The following is a 22,683-nucleotide window of genomic DNA, read 5'->3' as shown; positions in this document are numbered from 1 at the left end:
CCGTTGAGAGGCAGGCCAAGCCGGTGGACCCAGCCCAGTGCCACAGATGTCAGGCATTCGGGCACACCCGCACCTACTGCAGGCGTTCATTCGTCTGTATGAAGTGTGCGGGTGCCCACGCGTCCACGGCATGTGCCAAGCCAAGGGCAGACGCCCCTAAATGCGCCAATTGCCAGGGCGCCCACATCAGCGCCTACAAGGGATGTCCGGCATTCAAGGCAGCAAGGGTCCGCCTTCTGTCCCACCGAGTGGCCATGCAGGAGTTGCGTCGCAAGCGCAGCTCGCTTCTGCAGCCACTGCCAGAGCAGCAGCCACCACCAGCAAGAACAACACCAGCACATCCAGGGCGCCGACAGCAGCAGCAACAGCCAGCTCAAACGCCAGCCAATCCCTGGCGCCGACAGCAGCAGCAGGCAGCACAGACGCCACTCAATGTCTCCTCTCCTGGGCGACGAAGAGGACGAGAACAACATCAGCAGAAGCAGAAGCAGCAGCAGCAGCCAATACATACAAATAAACAGACGCCTGCTGCCTCTGACCCACGCACTGGGCGACGACGTCCAGAGCAGCCATTGAGCCGTCCCCAGGCACAACAGCAGCAGCTGCTACAGCAGCCGCAGCGCGAACAACAACAACAGCGACAGCAGCAGCAGCAGCTTGCCAACAACCGCTCCCGGCAGAAGATGAAGCCGAAACGCCAATCCTGCGAGGGATCCTGCAGCCAGGCACTGATGGAGAATACGCAGAGGATGACGCGATTGGAAAAGAGGCTGGAAGCGATGATGTCACTACTCACCTCGCTCATCCAATCCCAGGCAGTGACGGCAACTCCATCAGTTCCAGTGACATCGGAAAATCCACCAACAATGGCAGCAGCAACAGTTGCCCCAGCTCCACAGCCACCACAAGAAACGTTAGGGCCAACGCCAGCCGCCATTCCAGAGACGGATCCTGAAACGGATGAAGAAAACGATGACGATGAGATGTGGACAGATGACGACTCCATGGATGACATTAAGGCCTACGCCCGCAACATGAGGTACCATCTTGACAACCAGATATCCTGGAACGCTGTGTACTGATTGGACACATCTCTGCCACTGCAATGGATTAAATGACAAATGCATATCAATCGCATGCCACAACAAAAATGAACAACGGACGCTGCCGCCATCAAAGCAATTAAATAAAACATCAACACACACACAAAAATCCACTACACTTGGGCGGCCGGACCTGTGCCGTTCGAGTTATGCCATCGCCATCGTCCTTAGCTGGTGGCCGGATCCAGTGCCATGGCATTCAGAGTGCCCTATGGTCCTGGAAATGGAAAAATTTATCAGCCACAAATACGATTAAAAAGGGCGCTCAAAATACTTACCGCCAGCCACTCAGACACACACACACACACACCCATTACACTTGGGCGGCCGGACCTGTGCCGTTCGAGTTATGTGTGTCACCGACCGACATTGCCCACAGCTGGTGGCCGGACCAGTGCCACTCGCTCTACATCAGGGCCACAATTGCCGACGCACACACACACTCACATCCATTTCACTTTGGCGGCCGGACCCGTGTCGCCACAGTAATATGCGTGCCGTCTACTCCTGGCTCCCAGCTGGTGGCCGGACCAGTGCCACTGGTTCTCCAAGAGGGCAGCCACAGCCACAACGACGACGAGGTGCCAATTGCAGCTACCTCTGACGACCTCGGATGACGCCAATTTCGACGACCAGGGGGGACGACGGGGTCGGCCGGTATGCAACGCAATGTCTTTACAAGCATTGTGTTTTGCTATGCCGGCCGATGCTTCTTGTCTTCCCTGTAATTATAGAAAAAGATATAGACATTATTATTAAATTGTTATGTTTATTGTAATATTGTAAACGTAAATCAATTGTACCTGTATTGTCTCGTCTTTGTTCCAGTGTAGTATCTCTTTTATTACCTGTTTTTCCGTCGTCTCCACTCCAGTCTACTACTTACCTGTATTGTTATTTCTGCAAGTGCTTGTCTCTATTTATTTAGTGTATTTCCTTTTATTTTCCACGCAAAGCACATGCATTGTTTACCTTCTTCTCTTTATCTATTCCTCAATTGACTACGTGTTGCAACACTGCACTTTTTGAATCTTCGATATCATTTCTTTAACCCTTTCTTCCCCCCCCCATTGTTATTATCGTAATTAGTCGGTTCTCCGACACCCCACTACAAAATTATCACAATCTGTGATAAAACTTCGGCGGCAACGGTGCTGAGAATTGATTATCGGTTTCATAATCGATTTTCAAATCAGCACCAGTTGCCTCCACACCCCACCACTACGGCCTAAATTGAGCCAAATATGCTAGTCTTCGCATAAATCCACTACGTTCCCTATAAACTGCCCGCCCACATGTACATGATACATTCCTAGTCGTCTGCCCTCAGCAGGCGGCAAGGGTAGTAGAGGGGACTGAAGACCACATACCGCATAACAGCCAACAAAACATCAAGTTGACAAACTCACAGGGGATTTCAAATCAAATTTCAAGTTAGGGAGAATTGCAGAGGAGAGACAGCATACTTTTGAGCGTGGCCCCACTTATCTTTCTTGACTTTCACACCGCACACACACACACTTGACACCCTCTTGACGGTTCCCTCTTTTGGAGCCTTTTGCCCCGATCGTGGAATGGTCTCGAGTTCTGGATCTGTGTCCCAACGAGGAAGGTCGTGTCGTGAGCGTTGTGGAGTCGAGTCGTGTTTGAGGTTTAGTCCCTCCGTCAAAGTGCCGAATATTTTGTCTCTCTCTTGTTTTCTTTTTCCCTTGCCCCCCCCTGCTGACTGCGGGCCTACTCGAGGTTACAAGTGTTTCGTTGCTGCAGTTTATATGTTTGTAAATTATTGTGCCATTAAATGTACTAGTGTGTTTGAGTGCCGTTTAAAATTGAATTGTAAAAACAAACAAAAATGTACATCTACTAAATTAAGACATATACTGCCCAAAAAAAAACTCAACTAATAAAGCAACGCGCTTGGTTGCTGGCGGCTCACACCCCAGCCTCTCAGTTCCTCCCCCCCTGTAAGGTGGAGCACTGTTGAGCCCTCAACCCAAAGCGGGTATATAATTTGGAAAAATATTCCAAAAAAGTTAAAAAAAAAAAAACTGTGTGAATCAATCTGACTAGACAAAATCTCCACTCGCGTCGGTCGAAAAACTTTATTACCAAATCTAACCAAAGCCAATCCAGCGCAGCTATGCCACGCGGTTCCACTGCCAGAAGAGGACGACGACGACGTGGACCACACGGCGTCACAGCCAGGGATCGCCCCAAATCAGCCATTTCCACTGCCAGCTCCGACAGCGCCGCCGACGGCGAAGCCAGCGCCGACAGCGCAGCCACCGGCACCGGGGCAAACGCAGCGATACTGAGTCGCCAATCCACCGACTCCGCCACCTGGTTGGAGGCACTTCCTCCAATTTCTGGACCGGCTCCAGCCACCATCACCGGGTATGTGAGGACCACAAATACCGACACCACCATCACGGCCACTCCGGCCACAAGCCCCATCCCCGACCTGCCCTGCCCCAACAGCTGGGCGGCCATTCCCAATCTCACCAGCCAGGAGCAGTTCCAGATCGGCGATTGGGTGGAGGCGGTCCATACCCAGGAACGCCAGCAGCAGCAGCAGCAGCAGCAGAACATCAGCAGCAGCAGCAGCGGTAGTCGCCGGCTTGAGGCATTGGCGGCGTCGGCAGCGGCAGCGGCGTCAGCCAAAGCACCGCTATGTCAAGCACCGCTATGCCAAGCCAAGCCAAGCCTAGCGGTACCGAGCGCGCCAATAATTCCGCTTCCCACATTCCAACACACACATACACGTATCGATGCACCGTATGCCGATGCTTCGTGTGGAGAGAGCCGGAAACAGCAAGGAGCGAGAGAGAGTGCAAAGAGAGAGCGAGTAACGACCTCGTACCAGCGACAGTACGAGAGGGCACTCGAGCAGCCTCTACACGAACAGCAGCCAACACAAGATTCGTGTTCGAGTGCCCGTTCGGGAGCGAGTTCGAACTCGAACCATAGCCATGACACAAACCCTGCTCGATCGGCCACAGCAGCGGTTCCAAATGCAATGCACACAGCCAATACCATAACCACAAATACAATGATGACATACATCAGCACACAAACAGCGACATCAAACACAAAAACGACAACTGCAATTACGTCGGCAGACAGACGATGCCTGTTAACAGCAATGTTAACAGGCGGACCCCCCCCACCACCGCCGCCAGAGGAACATCAGCAGCAGCAAACACATCAACAACAACAACAACATCAGCCAATAGCAACAAACACAGCCAATACCGATGATATCCCATCCACCTCTGCAGCAGCGGCCCGCTCGCCACTGAAGCGCGTCCGCGCCGAGGTGGATGATGATGATGACGATGATGACAGTGATGATATGGTTGTTGATTTTGATGACGATGACGACGATGACAATTTGGATGCCAATTATGCATCGGCCAAACGACGACTCCGGGAAACTAACCAACAGGCAAGCAAATCCTATATCCCCCAAATTCAAAACCATCCCCATCACCAACAATCAACCCAGCAACAACATCAGCGGACAATTACACAAAATGCCCCTGCCCCGCCCCTGCCCCTGCCCCTGCCCCTGCTCCAGCCAATGCTCCACTAGCTCTACCTCACTCACCTGCAAATGCAACTAGTAGCTGCGGCACAGGAACCCACAGCAGCAGCAGAGGCGGCGGCGATGGGCTGCTCCAGCTGCCCTCCCTGAGTATGCCCAATGCCAGACAAATTCGGATGCTGCAGCGACAGCACCAACCAACGACAATCATTCCCCCCCCATCATTCTGCCAGCTGTCCCCGACATTATGCCCATTCTGGACAAGCTGCAGAAGGACCCGAGGGTGGGCAACAGCAGCTACCACACCAAGCTCATCAGCCGCAATGGTGTCCGTATCCAGGCCCGCGACGTGGCTACCAGGGATGCCATCATGGCAATCCTGGGCGATGGCGACGGCAACGAGGCGATGACTGGCCACTACACACACCAGCACAAGAGTGACCGTGGGCTACGGATCGTCGTGCGAGATCTCCACCACTCCACAAGTACCCAACTAATAAAAAATCAGATGGCCGAATTGGGCTATTATGTTATATTTATTAGAGCCATTAAAGGGAGATCCGATGGACAGCCACTCGACCAGTTCGAGTTGGAGATAGCCCCCAAGCCGGATGAAAGCCACCACGATGTCCTCCAATTAACCCAGCTGGGCAACCAGTTGGTGACCGTTGAGAGGCAGGCCAAGCCGGTGGACCCAGCCCAGTGCCACAGATGTCAGGCATTCGGGCACACCCGCACCTACTGCAGGCGTTCATTCGTCTGTATGAAGTGTGCGGGTGCCCACGCGTCCACGGCATGTGCCAAGCCAAGGGCAGACGCCCCTAAATGCGCCAATTGCCAGGGCGCCCACATCAGCGCCTACAAGGGATGTCCGGCATTCAAGGCAGCAAGGGCCGCCTTCTGTCCCACCGAGTGGCCATGCAGGAGTTGCGTCGCAAGCGCAGCTCGCTTCTGCAGCCATTGCCAGAGCAGCAGCCACCACCAGCAAGAACAACACCAGCACATCCAGGGCGCCGACAGCAGCAGCAACAGCCAGCTCAAACGCCAGCCAATCCCTGGCGCGGACAGCAGCAGCAGGCAGCAAGGACGCCACTCAATGTCTCCTCACCTGGGCGACGAAGAGGACAACAACATCAGCAGAAGCAGAAGCAGCAGCAGCAGCCAATACTTACAAAAAAACAGACGCCTGCTGCCTCTGGCCCACGCACTGGGCGACGACGTCCAGAGCAGCCATTGAGCCGTTCCCAGGCACAACAACAGCATCTGCAACAGCAGCCGCAGCGCGAACAACAACAGCGACAGCGACAGCAGCAGCAGCAGCAGCCTGCCAACAACCGCTCCCGGCAGAAGATGAAGCCGAAACGCCAATCCTGCGAGGGATCCTGCAGCCAGGCACTGTTGGAGAATACGCAGAGGATGACGCGATTGGAAAAGAGGCTGGAAGCGATGATGTCACTACTCACCTCGCTCATCCAATCCCAGGCAGTGACGGCAACTCCAGCAGTTCCAGTGACATCCGAAAATCCACCAACAATGGCAGCAGCAACTGTGGCTGCCCCAGCTCCACAGCCACCACAAGAAACGTTAGGGCCAACGCCAGCCGCCACTCCAGAGACGGATCCTGAAACGGACGAAGAAAACGATGACGATGAGATGTGGACAGATGACGACTCCATGGATGACATTAAGGCCTACGCCCGCAACATGAGGTACCATCTTGACAACCAGATATCCTGGAACGCTGTGTACTAACTGGACACATCTCTGCCACTGCAACGGATCAAAAGACAAATGCATATCAATCGCACGCCACAACAAAAATGAACAACGGACGCTGCCGTCATCAAAGCAATTAAATAAATCATCTACACACACACAAACATCCATTGCACTTGGGCGGCCGGACCTGTGCCGTTCGAGTAGGTGTGTCGTTCTCCGCCATTGCCCTCATCTGGTTTGCTGGAATCAGGTGCCGTGGCATTCAGAGTGCCATGTGTACCTGGAATGGAAATACACACACACACACACACACAACCATTACACTTGGGCGGCCGGACCTGTGCCGTTCGAGTTATGTGTGTCGTTGTCCACCATTGCCCACAGCTGGTGGCCGGACCAGTGCCACTCGCTCTACACCAGGGCCACAATTGCCGACGCACACACACACTCACATCCATTTCACTTTGGCGGCCGGACCCGTGTCGCCACAGTAATATGCGTGCCGTCTACTCCTGGCTCCCAGCTGGTGGCCGGACCAGTGCCACTGGTTCTCCAAGAGGGCAGCCACAGCCACAACGACGACGAGGTGCTAATTGCAGCTACCTCTGACGACTTCGGATGACGCCAATTTCGACGACCAGGGGGGACGACGGGGTCGGCCGGTATGCAACGCAATGTCTTTACAAGCATTGTGTTTTGCTATGCCGGCCGATGCTTCTTGTCTTCCCTGTAACTATAGAAAAAGATATAGACATTATTTTAAATTGCTATGTTTATTGTAATATTGTAAACGTAAATCAATTGTACCTGTATTGTCTCGTCTTTGTTCCAGTGTAGTATCTCTTTTATTACCTGTTTTTCCGTCGTCTCCACTCCAGTCTACTACTTACCTGTATTGTTATTACTGCAAGTGCTTGTCTCTTTTTTATTTAGTGTCTTTCCCCTTATTTTCCACGCAAAGCACATGCATTGTTTACCTTTTCTCTCAATCTATTCCTCAATTGACTACGTGTTGCAACACTGCACTTTCTGAATTTTCGATCTCATTTCTTTAACCCCTTCTTCCCCCCCCATTATTATTATCGTAATTAGTGCGGTTCTCCGACACCCCACTACAAAATTATCACAATCTGTGATAAAACTTCGGCGGCAACGGTGCTGACAATTGATTATCGGTTTCATAATCGATTTTCAAATCAGCATCAGTTGCCGCCACACCCCACCACTACGGCCTAAATTGAGCCAAATTTGCTAGTCTTCGCATAAATCCACTACGTTCCCTATAAACTGCCCGCCCACATGTACATGATACATTCCTAGTCGTCTGCCCTCAGCAGGCGGCAAGGGTAGTAGAGGGGACTGAAGACCACATACCGCATTACAGCCAACAAAACATCAAGTTGACAAACTCACAGGGGATTGCAAATAAAATTTCAAGTTAGGGAGAATTGCAGAGGAGAGACAGCATACTTTTGAGCGTGGCCCACTTATCTTTCTTGACTCACACCGCACACGCACACACTTGACACCCTCTTGACGATTCGTACTTTTGGAGCCTTTTGCCCCGATCGTGGAATCGTCTCGAGTCTGGATCTGTGTCCCAACGAGGAAGGTCGTGTCGTGGGCGTTGTGGAGTCGAGTCGTGTTTGAGGTTTAGTTCCTCCGTCAAAGTGCCGAATATTTTGTCTCTCTCTTGTTTTCTTTTTCCCTTGCCCCCCCCTGCTGACTGCGGGCCTAGTCGAGGTTACAAGTGTTTCGTTGCTGCAGTTTATATGTTTGTAAATTATTGTGCCATTAAATGTACTAGTGTGTTTGAGTGCCGTTTAAAATTGAATTGTAAAACAAACAAAAAAAAAAATGTACATAAATTAATATTAAGACATATACTGCCCAAAAAAAAAAACTCAACTAATAAAGCAACGCGCTTGGTTGCTGGCGGCTCACACCCCAGCCTCTCAGTTCCTCCCCCCCTGTAAGGTGGAGCACTGTTGAGCCCTCAACCCAAAGCGGGTATATAATTTGGAATAATTCCAAAAAAGCGAAAAAAAACTGTGTGAACAATCTGAATTGACAAAATCTCCACTCGCGTCGGTCGAATAATTTATTACCAAATCCAACCAAAGCCAATCCAGCGCAGCTATGCCACGCGGTTCCACTGCCAGAAGAGGACGACGACGACGAGGACCACACGGCGTCACAGCCAGGGATCGCCCCAAATCAGCCATTTCCACTGCCAGCTCCGACAGCGCCGCCGACGGCGAAGCCAGCGCCGACAGCGCAGCCACCGGCGCCGTGGCAAACGCAGCGATACTGAGACGCCAATCCACCGACTCCGCCACCTGGTTGGAGGCACTTCCTCCAATTTCTGGACCGGCTCCAGCCACCATTACCGGGTATGTGAGGACCACAAATACCGACACCACCATCACGGCCACTCCGGCCACAAGCCCCACCCCCGACCTGCCCTGCCCCAACAGCTGGGCGGCCATTCCCAATCTCACCAGCCAGGAGCAGTTCCAGATCGGCGACTGGGTGGAGGCGGTCCATACCCAGGAACGCCAGCAGCAGCAGCAGCAGCAGCAGAACATCAGCAGCAGCAGCAGCGGTAGTCGCCGGCTTGAGGCATTGGCGGCGTCGGCAGCGGCAGCGGCGTCAGCCAAAGCACCGCTATGTCAAGCACCGCTATGCCAAGCCAAGCCAAGCCTAGCGGTACCGAGCGCGCCAATAATTCCGCTTCCCACACTCCAACACACACATACACGTATCGATGCACCGTATGCCGTTGCATCGTGTGGAGAGAGCCGGAAACAGCAAGGAGCGAGAGAGAGTGCAAAGAGAGAGCGAGTAACGACCTCGTACCAGCGACAGTACGAGAGGGCACTCGAGCAGCCTCTACACGAACAGCAGCCAACTCAAGATTCGTGTTCGAGTGCCCGTTCGGGAGCGAGTTCGAACTCGAACCACAGCCATGGCACAAACCCCGCAAATGCAATGCACACAGCCAATACCACAACCACAAATACAATGATGACATACATCAGCACACAAACAGCGACATCAAACACAAAAACGACAACTGCAATTACGTCGGCAGACAGACGATGCCTGTTAACAGCAATGTTAACAGGCGGACCCCCCCCACCACCGCCGCCAGAGGAACATCAGCAGCAGCAAACACATCAACAACAACAACAACATCAGCCAATAGCAACAAACACAGCCAATACCGATGATATCCCATCCACCTCTGCTGCAGCGGCCCGCTCGCCACTGAAGCGCGTCCGCGCCGAGGTGGATGATGATGATGACGATGATGACAGTGATGATATGGTTGTTGAGTTTGATGACGATGACGACGACAATTTGGATGCCAATTATGCATCGGCCAAACGACGACTCCGGGAAAGTAACCAACAGGCAAGCAAATCCTATATCCCCCAAATTCAAAACCATCCCCATCACCAACAATCAAACCAGCAACGACATCAGCGAACAATTACACAAAATGCACCCGCCCCCGCCCCTGCCCCTGCTCCAGCCAATGCTCCACTAGCTCTACCTCACTCACCTGCAAATGCAACTAGTAGCTGCGGCACAGGAACCCACAGCAGCAGCAGAGGCGGCGGCGATGGGCTGCTCCAGCTGCCCTCCCTGAGTATGCCCAATGCCAGACAAATTCGGATGCTGCAGCGACAGCACCAACCAACGACAATCATTCCCCCCCCCATCATTCTGCCAGCTGTCCCCGACATTATGCCCATTCTGGACAAGCTGCAGAAGGACCCGAGGGTGGGCAACAGCAGCTACCACACCAAGCTCATCAGCCGCAATGGTGTCCGTATCCAGGCCCGCGACGTGGCTACCAGGGATGCCATCATGGCAATCCTGGGCGATGGCGACGGCAACGAGGCGATGACTGGCCACTACACACACCAGCACAAGAGTGACCGTGGGCTACGGATCGTCGTGCGAGATCTCCACCACTCCACAAGCACCCAACTAATAAAAAATCAGATGGCCGAATTGGGCTATTATGTTATATTTATTAGAGCCATTAAAGGGAGATCCGATGGACAGCCGCTCGACCAGTTCGAGTTGGAGATAGCCCCCAAGCCGGATGAAAGCCACCACGATGTCCTCCAATTAACCCAGCTGCGCAACCAGGTGGTGACCGTTGAGAGGCAGGCCAAGCCGGTGGACCCAGCCCAGTGCCACAGATGTCAGGCATTCGGGCACACCCGCACCTACTGCAGGCGTTCATTCGTCTGTATGAAGTGTGCGGGTGCCCACGCGTCCACGGCATGTGCCAAGCCAAGGGCAGACGCCCCTAAATGCGCCAATTGCCAGGGCGCCCACATCAGCGCCTACAAGGGATGTCCGGCATTCAAGGCAGCAAGGGGCCGCCTTCTGTCCCACCGAGTGGCCATGCAGGAGTTGCGTCGCAAGCGCAGCTCGCTTCTGCAGCCACTGCCAGAGCAGCAGCCACCACCAGCAAGAACAACACCAGCACATCCAGGGCGCCGACAGCAGCAGCAACAGCCAGCTCAAACGCCAGCCAATCCCTGGCGCCGACAGCAGCAGCAGGCAGCACAGACGCCACTCAATGTCTCCTCTCCTGGGCGACGAAGAGGACAACAACAACATCAGCAGAAGCAGAAGCAGCAGCAGCAGCCAATACATACAAATAAAAAGACGCCTGCTGCCTCTGACCCACGCACTGGGCGACGACGTCCAGAGCAGCCATTGAGCCGTTCCCAGGCACAACAGCAGCAGCTGCTACAGCAGCCGCAGCGCGAACAACAACAACAGCGACAGCAGCAGCAGCAGCTTGCCAACAACCGCTCCCGGCAGAAGATGAAGCCGAAACGCCAATCCTGCGAGGGATCCTGCAGCCAGGCACTGATGGAGAATACGCAGAGGATGACGCGATTGGAAAAGAGGCTGGAAGCGATGATGTCACTACTCACCTCGCTCATCCAATCCCAGGCAGTGACGGCAACTCCAGCAGTTCCAGTGACATCGAAAAATCCACCAACAATGGCAGCAGCAACTGTGGCTGCCCCAGCTCCACAGCCACCACAAGAAACGTTAGGGCCAACGCCAGCCGCCACTCCAGAGACGGATCCTGAAACGGACGAAGAAAATGATGACGATGAGATGTGGACAGATGACGACTCCATGGATGACATTAAGGCCTACGCCCGCAACATGAGGTACCTTCTTGACAACCAGATATCCTGGAACGCTGTGTATTGATTGGACACATCTCTGCCACTGCAATGTATTAAAAAGACAAATGCATATCAATCGCATGCCACAACAAAAACGAACAACGGACGCTGCCGCCATCAAAGCCGTTAAATAAAACATCAACACACACACAAACATCCACTACACTTGGGCGGCCGGACCTGTGCCGTTCGAGTTATGCCATCGCCATCTTCCTTAGTTGGTGGCCGGATCCAGTGCCATGGCATTCAGAGTGCCCTATGGACCTGGAAAAGGAAAAATCCATCAGCCACAAATACGATTAAAAAGGGCGCTCAAAATACATAACGCCAGCCATTCAGACACACACACACACACACATCCACTACACTTGGGCGGCCTGACCTGTGCCGCTCGAGTTATGCCATCGCCATCGTCCTTAGTTGGTGGCCGGATCCAGTGCCATGGCATTCAGAGTGCCCTATGGACCTGGAAAAGGAAAAATCCATCAGCCACAAACACGATTAAAAAGGGCGCTCAAAATACTTACCGCCAGCCATTCAGACACACACACACACACACATCCACTACACTTGGGCGGCCTGACCTGTGCCGCTCGAGTTATGCCATCGCCATCGTCCTTAGTTGGTGGCCGGATCCAGTGCCATGGCATTCAGAGTGCCCTATGGTCCTGGAAAAGGAAAAATCCATCAGCCAGACATACGATTAAAAAAGGGCGCTCAAAATACTTACCGCCAGCCATTCAGACACACACACACACACACAACCATTACACTTGGGCGGCCGGACCTGTGCCGTTCGAGTTATGCGTGTCATTGTCCATCATTGCCCACAGCTGGTGGCCGGACCAGTGCCACTCGCTCTACATCAGGGCCACAATTACCGACGCACACACACACACTCACATCCATTTCACTTTGGCGGCCGGACCCGTGTCGCCACAGTAATATGCGTGCCGTCTACTCCTGGCTCCCAGCTGGTGGCCGGACCAGTGCCACTGGTTCTCCAAGAGGGCAGCCACAGCCACAACGACGACGAGGTGCTAATTGCAGCTACCTCTGACGACTCTGGATGACGCCAATTTCGACGACCAGGGGGGACGACGGGGTCGGCCGGTATGCAACGCAATGTCTTTACAAGCATTGTGTTTTGCTATGCCGGCCGATGCTTCTAGTCTTCCCTGTAGCTATAGAAAAAAAAAAGATATAGACATTATTTTAAATTGTTATGTTTATTGTAATATTGTAAACGTAAATCAATTGTACCTGTATTGTCTCGTCTTTGTCCCAGTGTAGTATCTCTTTTATTACCTGTTTTTCCGTCGTCTCCACTCCAGTCTACTACTTACCTGTATTGTTATTACTGCAAGTGCTTGTCTCTATTTATTTAGTGTATTTCCTTTTATTTTCCACGCAAAGCACATGCATTGTTTACCTTCTTCTCTTTATCTATTCCTCAATTGACTACGTGTTGCAACACTGCACTTTTTGAATCTTCGATATCATTTCTTTAACCCTTTCTTCCCCCCCCATTGTTATTATCGTAATTAGTCGGTTCTCCGACACCCCACTACAAAATTATCACAATCTGTGATAAAACTTCGGCGGCAACGGTGCTGAGAATTGATTATCGGTTTCATAATCGATTTTCAAATCAGCATCAGTTGCCGCCACACCCCACCACTACGGCCTAAATTGAGCCAAATATGCCAGTCTTCGCATAAATCCACTACGTTCCCTATAAACTGCCCGCCCACATGTACATGATACATTCCTAGTCGTCTGCCCTCAGCAGGCGGCAAGGGTAGTAGAGGGGACTGAAGACCACATACCGCATAACAGCCAACAAAACATCAAGTTGACAAACTCACAGGGGATTGCAAATCAAATTTCAAGTTAGGGAGAATTGCAGAGGAGAGACAGCATACTTTTGAGCGTGGCCCCACTTATCTTTCTTGACTTTCACACCGCACACACACACACTTGACACCCTCTTGACGATTCGTACTTTTGGAGCCTTTTGCCCCGATCGTGGAATGGTCTCGAGTCTGGATCTGTGTCCCAACGAGGAAAGTCGTGTCGTGAGCGTTGTGGAGTCGAGTCGTGTTTGAGGTTTAGTTCCTCCGTCAAAGTGCCGAATATTTTGTCTCTCTCTTGTTCTCTTTTTCCCTTGCCCCCCCCTGCTGACTGCGGGCCTAGTCGAGGTTACAAGTGTTTAACGTTGCTGCAGTTTATATGTTTGTAAATTATTGTGCCATTAAATGTACTAGTGTGTTTGAGTGCCGTTTAAAATTGAATTGTAAAAACAAACAAAAATGTACATCTACTAAATTAAGACATATACTGCCCACAAATCGAAAATATTAATAAAGCAACGCGCTTGGTTGCTGGCGGCTCACACCCCAGCCTCTCAGTTCCTCCCCCCTGTAAGGTGGAGCACTGTTGAGCCCTCAACCCAAAGCGGGTATATAATTTGGAAAAAAATTCCAAAAAAAGCGAAAAAAAACTGTGTGAACAATCTGAATTGACAAAATCTCCACTCGCGTCGGTCGAATAATTTATTACCAAATCCAACCAAAGCCAATCCAGCGCAGCTATGCCACGCGGTTCCACTGCCAGAAGAGGACGACGACGACGAGGACCACACGGCGTCACAGCCAGGGATCGCCCCAAATCAGCCATTTCCACTGCCAGCTCCGACAGCGCCGCCGACGGCGAAGCCAGCGCCGACAGCGCAGCCACCGGCACCGGGGCAAACGCAGCGATACTGAGACGCCAATCCACCGACTCCGCCACCTGGCTGGAGGCACTTCCTCCAATTTCTGGACCGGCTCCAGCCACCATTACCGGGTATGTGAGGACCACAAATACCGACACCACCATCACGGCCACTCCGGCCACAAGCCCCATCCCCGACCTGCCCTGCCCCAACAGCTGGGCGGCCATTCCCAATCTCACCAGCCAGGAGCAGTTCCAGATCGGCGATTGGGTGGAGGCGGTCCATACCCAGGAACGCCAGCAGCAGCAGCAGCAGCAGCAGAACATCAGCAGCAGCAGCAGCGGTAGTCGCCGGCTTGAGGCATTGGCGGCGTCGGCAGCGGCAGCGGCAGCGGCGTCAGCCAAAGCACCGCTATGTCAAGCACCGCTATGCCAAGCCAAGCCAAGCCTAGCGGTACCGAGCGCGCCAATAATTCCGCTTCCCACATTCCAACACACACATACACGTATCGATGCACCGTATGCCGATGCTTCGTGTGGAGAGAGCCGGAAACAGCAAGGAGCGAGAGAGAGTGCAAAGAGAGAGCGAGTAACGACCTCGTACCAGCGACAGTACGAGAGGGCACTCGAGCAGCCTCTACACGAACAGCAGCCAACTCAAGATTCGTGTTCGAGTGCCCGTTCGGGAGCGAGTTCGAACTCGAACCACAGCCATGGCACAAACCCCGCAAATGCAATGCACACAGCCAATACCACAACCACAAATACAATGATGACATACATCAGCACACAAACAGCGACATCAAACACAAAAACGACAACTGCAATTACGTCGGCAGACAGACGATGCCTGTTAACAGCAATGTTAACAGGCGGACCCCCCCCACCACCGCCGCCAGAGGAACATCAGCAGCAGCAAACACATCAACAACAACAACAACATCAGCCAATAGCAACAAACACAGCCAATACCGATGATATCCCATCCACCTCTGCTGCAGCGGCCCGTTCGCCACTGAAGCGCGTCCGCGCCGAGGTGGATGATGATGATGACTATGTTGACAGTGATGACATGGTTGTTGATTTTGATGACGATGACGACGACGACAATTTGGATGCCAATTATGCATCGGCCAAACGACGACTCCGGGAAAGCAACCAACAGGCAAGCAAATCCCATATCCCCCAAATTCAAAACCATCCCCATCACCAACAATCAACCCAGCAACAACATCAGCGGACAATTACACAAAATGCCCCTGCCCCCGCCCCTGCCCCTGCCCCTGCCCCTGCTCCAGCCAATGCTCCACTAGCTCTACCTCACTCACCTGCAAATGCAACTAGTAGCTGCGGCACAGGAACCCACAGCAGCAGCAGAGGCGGCGGCGTTGGGCTGCTCCAGCTGCCCTCCCTGAGTATGCCCAATGCCAGACAAATTCGGATGCTGCAGCGACAGCACCAACCAACGACAATCATTCCCCCCCCATCATTCTGCCAGCTGTCCCCGACATTATGCCCATTCTGGACAAGCTGCAGAAGGACCCGAGGGTGGGCAACAGCAGCTACCACACCAAGCTCATCAGCCGCAATGGTGTCCGTATCCAGGCCCGCGACGTGGCTACCAGGGATGCCATCATGGCAATCCTGGGCGATGGCGACGGCAACGAGGCGATGACTGGCCACTACACACACCAGCACAAGAGTGACCGTGGGCTACGGATCGTCGTGCGAGATCTCCACCACTCCACAAGCACCCAACTAATAAAAAATCAGATGGCCGAATTGGGCTATTATGTTATATTTATTAGAGCCATTAAAGGGAGATCCGATGGACAGCCACTCGACCAGTTCGAGTTGGAGATAGCCCCCAAGCCTGATGAAAGCCACCACGATGTCCTCCAATTAACCCAGCTGGGCAACCAGTTGGTGACCGTCGAGAGGCAGGCCAAGCCGGTGGACCCAGCCCAGTGCCACAGATGCCAGGCATTCGGGCACACCCGCACCTACTGCAGGCGGTCATTCGTCTGTATGAAGTGTGCGGGTGCCCACGCGTCCACGGCATGTGCCAAGCCAAGGGCAGACGCCCCTAAATGCGCCAATTGCCAGGGCGCCCACATCAGCGCCTACAAGGGATGTCCGGCATTCAAGGCAGCAAGGGGCCGCCTTCTGTCCCACCGAGTGGCCATGCAGGAGTTGCGTCGCAAGCGCAGCTCGCTTCTGCAGCCATTGCCAGAGCAGCAGCCACCACCAGCAAGAACAACACCAGCACATCCAGGGCGCCGACAGCAGCAGCAACAGCCAGCTCAAACGCCAGCCAATCCCTGGCGCCGACAGCAGCAGCAGGCAGCACAGACGCCACTCAATGTCTCCTCTCCTGGGCGACGAAGAGGACGAGAACAACATCAGCAGAAGCAGAAGCAGCAGCAGCAGCCAATACATACAAATAAACAGACGCCTGCTGCCTCTGACCCACGCACTGGGCGACGACGTCCAGACCAGCCATTGAGCCGTTCCCAGGCACAACAGCAGCAGCTGCAACAGCAGCCGCAGCGCGAACAACAACAGCGACAGCAGCAGCAGCAGCAGCTTGCCAACAACCGCTCCCGGCAGAAAATGAAGCCGAAACGCCAATCTTGCGAGGGATCCTGCAGCCAGGCACTGTTGGAGAATACGCAGAGGATGACGCGATTGGAAAAGAGGCTGGAAGTGATGATGTCACTACTCACCTCGCTCATCCAATCCCAGGCAGTGACGGCAACTCCAGCAGTTCCAGTGACATCGGGTAATCCACCAACAATCGCAGCAGCAACAGTGGCTGCCCCAGCTCCACAGCCACCACAGGAAACGTTAGGGCCAACGCCAGCCGCCACTCCAGAGACGGATCCTGAAACGGATGAAGAAAATGATGACGATGAGATGTGGACAGATGACGACTCCATGGATGACATTAAGGCCTACGCCCGCAACATGAGGTACCATCTTGACAACCAGATATCCTGGAACGCTGTGTACTAACTGGACACATCTCTGCCACTGAAATGGATTAAATGACAAATGCATATCAATCGCATGCCACAACAAAAATTAACAACGGACGCTGCCGCCATCAAAGCAATTAAATACTTACCGCCTGCCATTCAGACACACACACACACAAACATCCATTACACTTGGGCGGCCGGACCTGTGCCGTTCGTGTAGATGTGTGTCGTGTCCGCCATCGTCCTTAGCTGGTGGCCGGATCCAGTGCCATGGCATTCAGAGTGCCCTATGGACCTGGAAAAGGAAAAATCCATCAGCCACAAATACGATTAAAAAGGGCGCTCAAAATACATAACGCCAGCCATTCAGACACACACACACACACACATCCACTACACTTGGGCGGCCGGACCTGTGCCGCTCGAGTTATGCCATCGCCATCGTCCTTAGCTGGTGGCCGGATCCAGTGCCATGGCATTCAGAGTGCCCTATGGACCTGGAAAAGGAAAAATCCATCAGCCACAAATACGATTAAAAAGGGCGCTCAAAATACATAACGCCAGCCATTCAGACACACACACACACACACATCCACTACACTTGGGCGGCCTGACCTGTGCCGCTCGAGTTATGCCATCGCCATCGTCCTTAGTTGGTGGCCGGATCCAGTGCCATGGCATTCAGAGTGCCCTATGGACCTGGAAAAGGAAAAATCCATCAGCCACAAACACGATTAAAAAGGGCGCTCAAAATACTTACCGCCAGCCATTCAGACACACACACACACACACACCCACTACACTTGGGCGGCCGGACCTGTGCCGTTCGAGTTATGTGTGTCATCGACCGACATTGCCCACAGCTGGTGGCCGGAACAGTGCCACTCGCTCTACATCAGGGCCACAATTGCCGACGCACACACACACTCACATCCATTTCACTTTGGCGGCCGGACCCGTGTCGCCACAGTAATATGCGTGCCGTCTTTTCCTGGCTCCCAGCTGGTGGCCGGACCAGTACCACTGGTTCTCCAAGCGGGCAGCCACAGCCACAACGACGACGAGGTGCTAATTGCAGCTACCTCTGACGACTCCGGATGACGCCAATTTCGTCGACCAGGGGGGACGACGGGGTCGGCCGGTATGCAACGCAATGTCTTTACAAGCATTGTGTTTTGCTATGCCGGCCGATGCTTCTTGTCTTCCCTGTAGCTATAGAAAAAAAAAAAGATATAGACATTGTTTTAAATTGTTATGTTTATTGTAATATTGTAAACGTAAATCAATTGTACCTGTTTTGTCTCGTCTTTGTTCCAGTGTAGTATCTCTTTTATTACCTGTTTTTCCGTCGTCTCCACTCCAGTCTGCTACTTACCTGTATTGTTATTTCTGCAAGTGCTTGTCTCTTTTTTATTTAGTGTATTTCCACTTATTTTCCACGCAAAGCACATGCATTGTTTACCTTTTCTCTTTATCTATTCCTCAATTGACTACGTGTTGCAACACTGCACTTTCTGAATTTTCGATATCATTTCTTTAACCCCTTCTTCCCCCCCCATTGTTATTATCGTAATTAGTCGGTTCTCCGACACCCCACTACAAAATTATTACAATCTGTGATAAAACTTCGGCGGCAACGGTGCTGACAATTGATTATCGGTTTCATAATCGATTTTCAAATCAGCATCAGTTGCCGCCACACCCCACCACTACGGCCTAAATTGAGCCAAATTTGCTAGTCTTCGCATAAAACCACTACGTTCCCTATAAACTGCCCGCCCACATGTACATGATACATTCCTAGTCGTCTGCCCTCAGCAGGCGGCAAGGGTAGTAGAGGGGACTGAAGACCACATACCGCATAACAGCCAACAAAACATCAAGTTGACAAACTCACAGGGGATTGCAAATCAAATTTCAAGTTAGGGAGAATTGCAAAGGGGAGACAGCATACTTTTGAGCGTGGCCCCACTTATCTTTCTTGACTCACATCGCACACACACACACTTGACACCCTCTTGACGATTCGTACTTTTGGAGCCTTTTGCCCCGATCGTGGAATGGTCTCGAGTTCTGGATCTGTGTCCCAACGAGGAAGGTCGTGTCGTGAGCGTTGTGGAGTCGAGTCGTGTTTGAGGTTTAATTCCTCCGTCAAAGTGCCGAATATTTTGTCTCTCTCTTGTTTTCTTTTTCCCTTGCCCCCCCTGCTGACTGCGGGCCTAGTCGAGGTTACAAGTGTTTCGTTGCTGCAGTTTATATGTTTGTAAATTATTATTGTGCCATTAAATGTACTAGTGTGTTTGAGTGCCGTTTAAAAGTTGAATTGTAAAACAAACAAAAAAAAAATGTACATAAATTAATAGTAAGACATATACTGCCCACAAAAACTAAAAAAAAAAAAAAAAAAAAAAAAAAAAAAAAAAAACCTTCCACTGCCTACTTATCGGTGCTGCTGCCCTCGGACTACTTTCATCTCACTCAATATTGGGGTGAGTGAAAGTGGAACCGGGGGTGAGAGCACCGGTGGGTGACGATCGGCGTTCGGGTCTTTCGAGTTGAGGGTGAGAGTGTAAGAGTTGGCGGACATGTGAGAGTTCCACCATGAACCTCGTCCGCCACTCTCATCTCGTCCACCCGCTCGAGAGGTCGCGTTCGTCGGACGTTTGAAAACCGTTTCGTGTCGTGTCGCTTCTTATTGTTCTGTGCCGTGTCGCCATTACCGTTTTTTTTCTGTTGTGCCCTGTTTTTTCCTGTGGTGTCTGTCGTGTGCCGTGCCGTGCTGTGCCGCCCTTCCTTCACCACACCCATTAATTACAGTGACAAACTTTTATTCCCGTCCACATCTTGCTGTGCCACTAACCAAACATCTCAAACTACACAAACTAAAAGAGCAAATCGTCTCCAGCAGCCACCACAACGTCACCACCAGCCACTACAGCGACAGTTGCAGCAGCAGCAGCCACCCACACAGCCACTCCACTCACAGCCGCAGCAGCAACGCCAACGCGGTCCGGGTCGGCAGCATCGGCAACAGCTACAGCATCGCGACCAACATCCCCAGCCAATGGCCGAGGGGCGCCAATACCACAGGGTCCTGTCGATGCAGCCGATCCCAAATCGTGCTGCGGAGCCACGCCAACACCAGCAGCAGCAGCAGCAGCCAGGCGCCCAGTGCGATGGGAGCTGTGCCCATATCCTAAAAAGATATGCGGAAAAAATTAAAGAGCTGGAGGATAAGCTGGCAGCAATATTGACAAAAGTGGCAAACCTGCTGCAGGCAAGGGACGAGAGCACGGGAGAAGTGCCGCCACAACGGACAACAACAGCAGCAGCAGCATCCACACAGCCCTCACCACGACCAACCGCAAATACGCACTTTGACGCCGCAGCCATATCGGACTCTGAATCCGATATGGACTGCGAAGCAATTGACGACGAGGATGACGACGAGTGGACCGACCACGATCCATTCGAGGCGCTGGATGGCCTGGGTGAAGCCAGCCACTAAAACAAAGGAAAAAGACGTCAATACGGACAACAACGAAAAACGGCCAAAAAACACAATAATCACACGTACCTGCCAATCACCAGACAGAGCTGACCAACAAGAAGTTGCCTCGCCACCAACATCATCAATTTTCTGCCAAAGGGGCGGAAAAGGAGGCCTTCTTTGATGACGCTGCCGCCTGACCATGGCCGTGACGTCAAGCCAAATCCGAACCAACAGCTGCCATTTCCAAACGACGACGTAGATGCTGGCGTCTGTTGCCGCTCCACTGGGTCACACCCGTCTCTCATGCCAATTATGTGAGGGCGGGATGGCCTGGTGTTGAGCCGCCGGACGCCAGCAAATCCTGCAAAAGAAGGAGATTCAGGAGAGAGGCTGCCAATAAACACATATACTCACCTGCAAACGTCTCTCACGCCAACACCAACCAGACAAGGGTCGCCACAAATAACATCCAAATCGACGATAGTACCTGCAAATAAACATAAATTAAAAACAAAGCCAAAGCAAACACCTCCTCAACTGGGTGGCCGGACCAGTAGCCACTCAAAACTACACCAACAATCCGAAGACGAACGTGGCCGAGGAGGCCAGGCCAATAAACCTGACAGCGCATCCTGGGTGGCCGGACCAGCAGCCACTTGGATGCGGCCAATCAACAATTAAAATCGACAACGCATCCTGGTGGCCGGACCAGTTCGCCACTTGGATGCGGCCAATAACTCCGACCATTGCCATCACACACCGATGCCAATGCCAACACGATGACAATGCAGTTGGGTGGCCGGACCAGTGCCACTCGAGTGCAGCAGCCAACACTAACCAACAGACAGATGCAACGTGGGCGGCCGGACCAGAGCTGCTCGCCATCTCCAACTTTTGCCCACAACGCACGCCATCTCCAAGTCCAGCCATCGCCACCAAAGATCCCAGATGGTGCCACTAATCCTGCACAGGGGGACAGCAGAGCCGGCCGGTATGCGGCGCAATGTTCTGCATTGCGTTTGCCATGCCGGCCGGTGCTTCGTTGTAGTTGTCCTCCTGTTAGAAAATAAATGATATTTAAGTATGTTTATTGTTGTGTAAATGTATTGTAATTATTGTTTGTTTTACCTTGTATATATCTCTGTAGTTTTGTAGTCCTTATTTGTAGTAATTGTAGATAGATTGTCCTTAGCTGTAATGTAATTTAATTAATTTTAGTTATTTATTTTAGCATATTTACTTTTCATTCTTCCTCTTCTTTCCCAACTATCACCCATTCCCCAATACCTGACAAGTGGTAACGCCATTAATGACCAACAAAAATACCACGCCAATTAGAAAAATACCGCGCCGATAACACACCAAAAGCCATTTCAAAATGCATTTATCAATGCCGGTGTGTTATCGGTCGCAACTTCGGCAATTATGCCCAGCCAATTCCTCACCCACCCCCCACCCACTTCAAAGGCCATTAAATTCCAAATGAGGCTGAGCAGGAACAAAATGAACACTGCCAACCTTCGCCACTCTGCCAAACGCCCCAATAATGCCAATACAACCGCCCACAAGATGCTATGCGGTCGACTCTTCGGAGCGTCACGCGCCCGGATCGTAAGATCCGGAAGTTTAAAGTATCCGGGCGGTTATACGGGAGCAGGCATATTTCCCCCTTCCCATCCCATCCCCTTGAAAGGCAGCACTGCCGGCAGAGGAGATTTCGTGCTGTTCAAAGCATCGTATTTGCTGCCTACGGCTGCTAACAGCAGCTCGTAGACAGCTATTTACATATATTTATAAGCTACAGCCCCAACAATTTGTACTAAAAATGCTGTTATAGTATAGGTACAATAAAGTCCCCATAGCGCAACGTAACTCTGGCTCCCCTAACCTGCTGGAT

The 22,683-nt window shown here is 52.3% G+C and overlaps 1 protein-coding gene and 1 long non-coding RNA gene across 6 annotated transcripts; both read right to left on the bottom strand.

Moving 5' to 3' along the window:
• Window positions 1-11,122: 11,122 nt before the first annotated feature.
• LOC117192153 lies at window positions 11,123-11,769 on the bottom strand. 2 transcript variants are annotated; one of them, XM_033396811.1, is made up of 4 exons: window positions 11,747-11,769; window positions 11,584-11,640; window positions 11,334-11,491; window positions 11,123-11,265 (listed from the first exon to the last, which is right to left on the bottom strand). In XM_033396811.1, the coding sequence occupies exons 2-4, from the start codon at window positions 11,630-11,632 to the stop codon at window positions 11,143-11,145; spliced, it is 330 nt and encodes a 109-aa protein (XP_033252702.1). In that variant the 5' UTR covers window positions 11,633-11,640; window positions 11,747-11,769; the 3' UTR covers window positions 11,123-11,142. The 2 variants fall into 2 exon arrangements, with proteins under 2 accessions (XP_033252702.1, XP_033252701.1); XM_033396810.1 differs by lacking the exon at window positions 11,747-11,769 and having other exon boundaries at window positions 11,334-11,635.
• A 49-nt stretch (window positions 11,770-11,818) lies between these two features.
• Window positions 11,819-12,260, bottom strand: LOC117192154. Of its 4 annotated transcripts, none has more exons than XR_004474231.1 (3): window positions 12,147-12,260; window positions 11,980-12,063; window positions 11,819-11,861 (listed from the first exon to the last, which is right to left on the bottom strand). It is a non-coding gene; the product is annotated as an uncharacterized LOC117192154 (long non-coding RNA). The 4 variants fall into 4 exon arrangements; XR_004474230.1 differs by having other exon boundaries at window positions 11,821-11,861; window positions 11,945-12,063; window positions 12,125-12,260; XR_004474229.1 differs by having other exon boundaries at window positions 11,821-11,861; window positions 11,945-12,063.
• Window positions 12,261-22,683: the final 10,423 nt, after the last annotated feature.

The sequence above is a fragment of the Drosophila miranda genome, assembly GCF_003369915.1.
Source record: "Drosophila miranda strain MSH22 chromosome Y unlocalized genomic scaffold, D.miranda_PacBio2.1 Contig_Y23_pilon, whole genome shotgun sequence".
NCBI classification, from domain to species: Eukaryota; Metazoa; Arthropoda; class Insecta; order Diptera; family Drosophilidae; genus Drosophila; species Drosophila miranda.
Note: the sequence above shows the minus strand (reverse complement) of the source record. Positions and strands in the feature narration are given on the sequence as shown.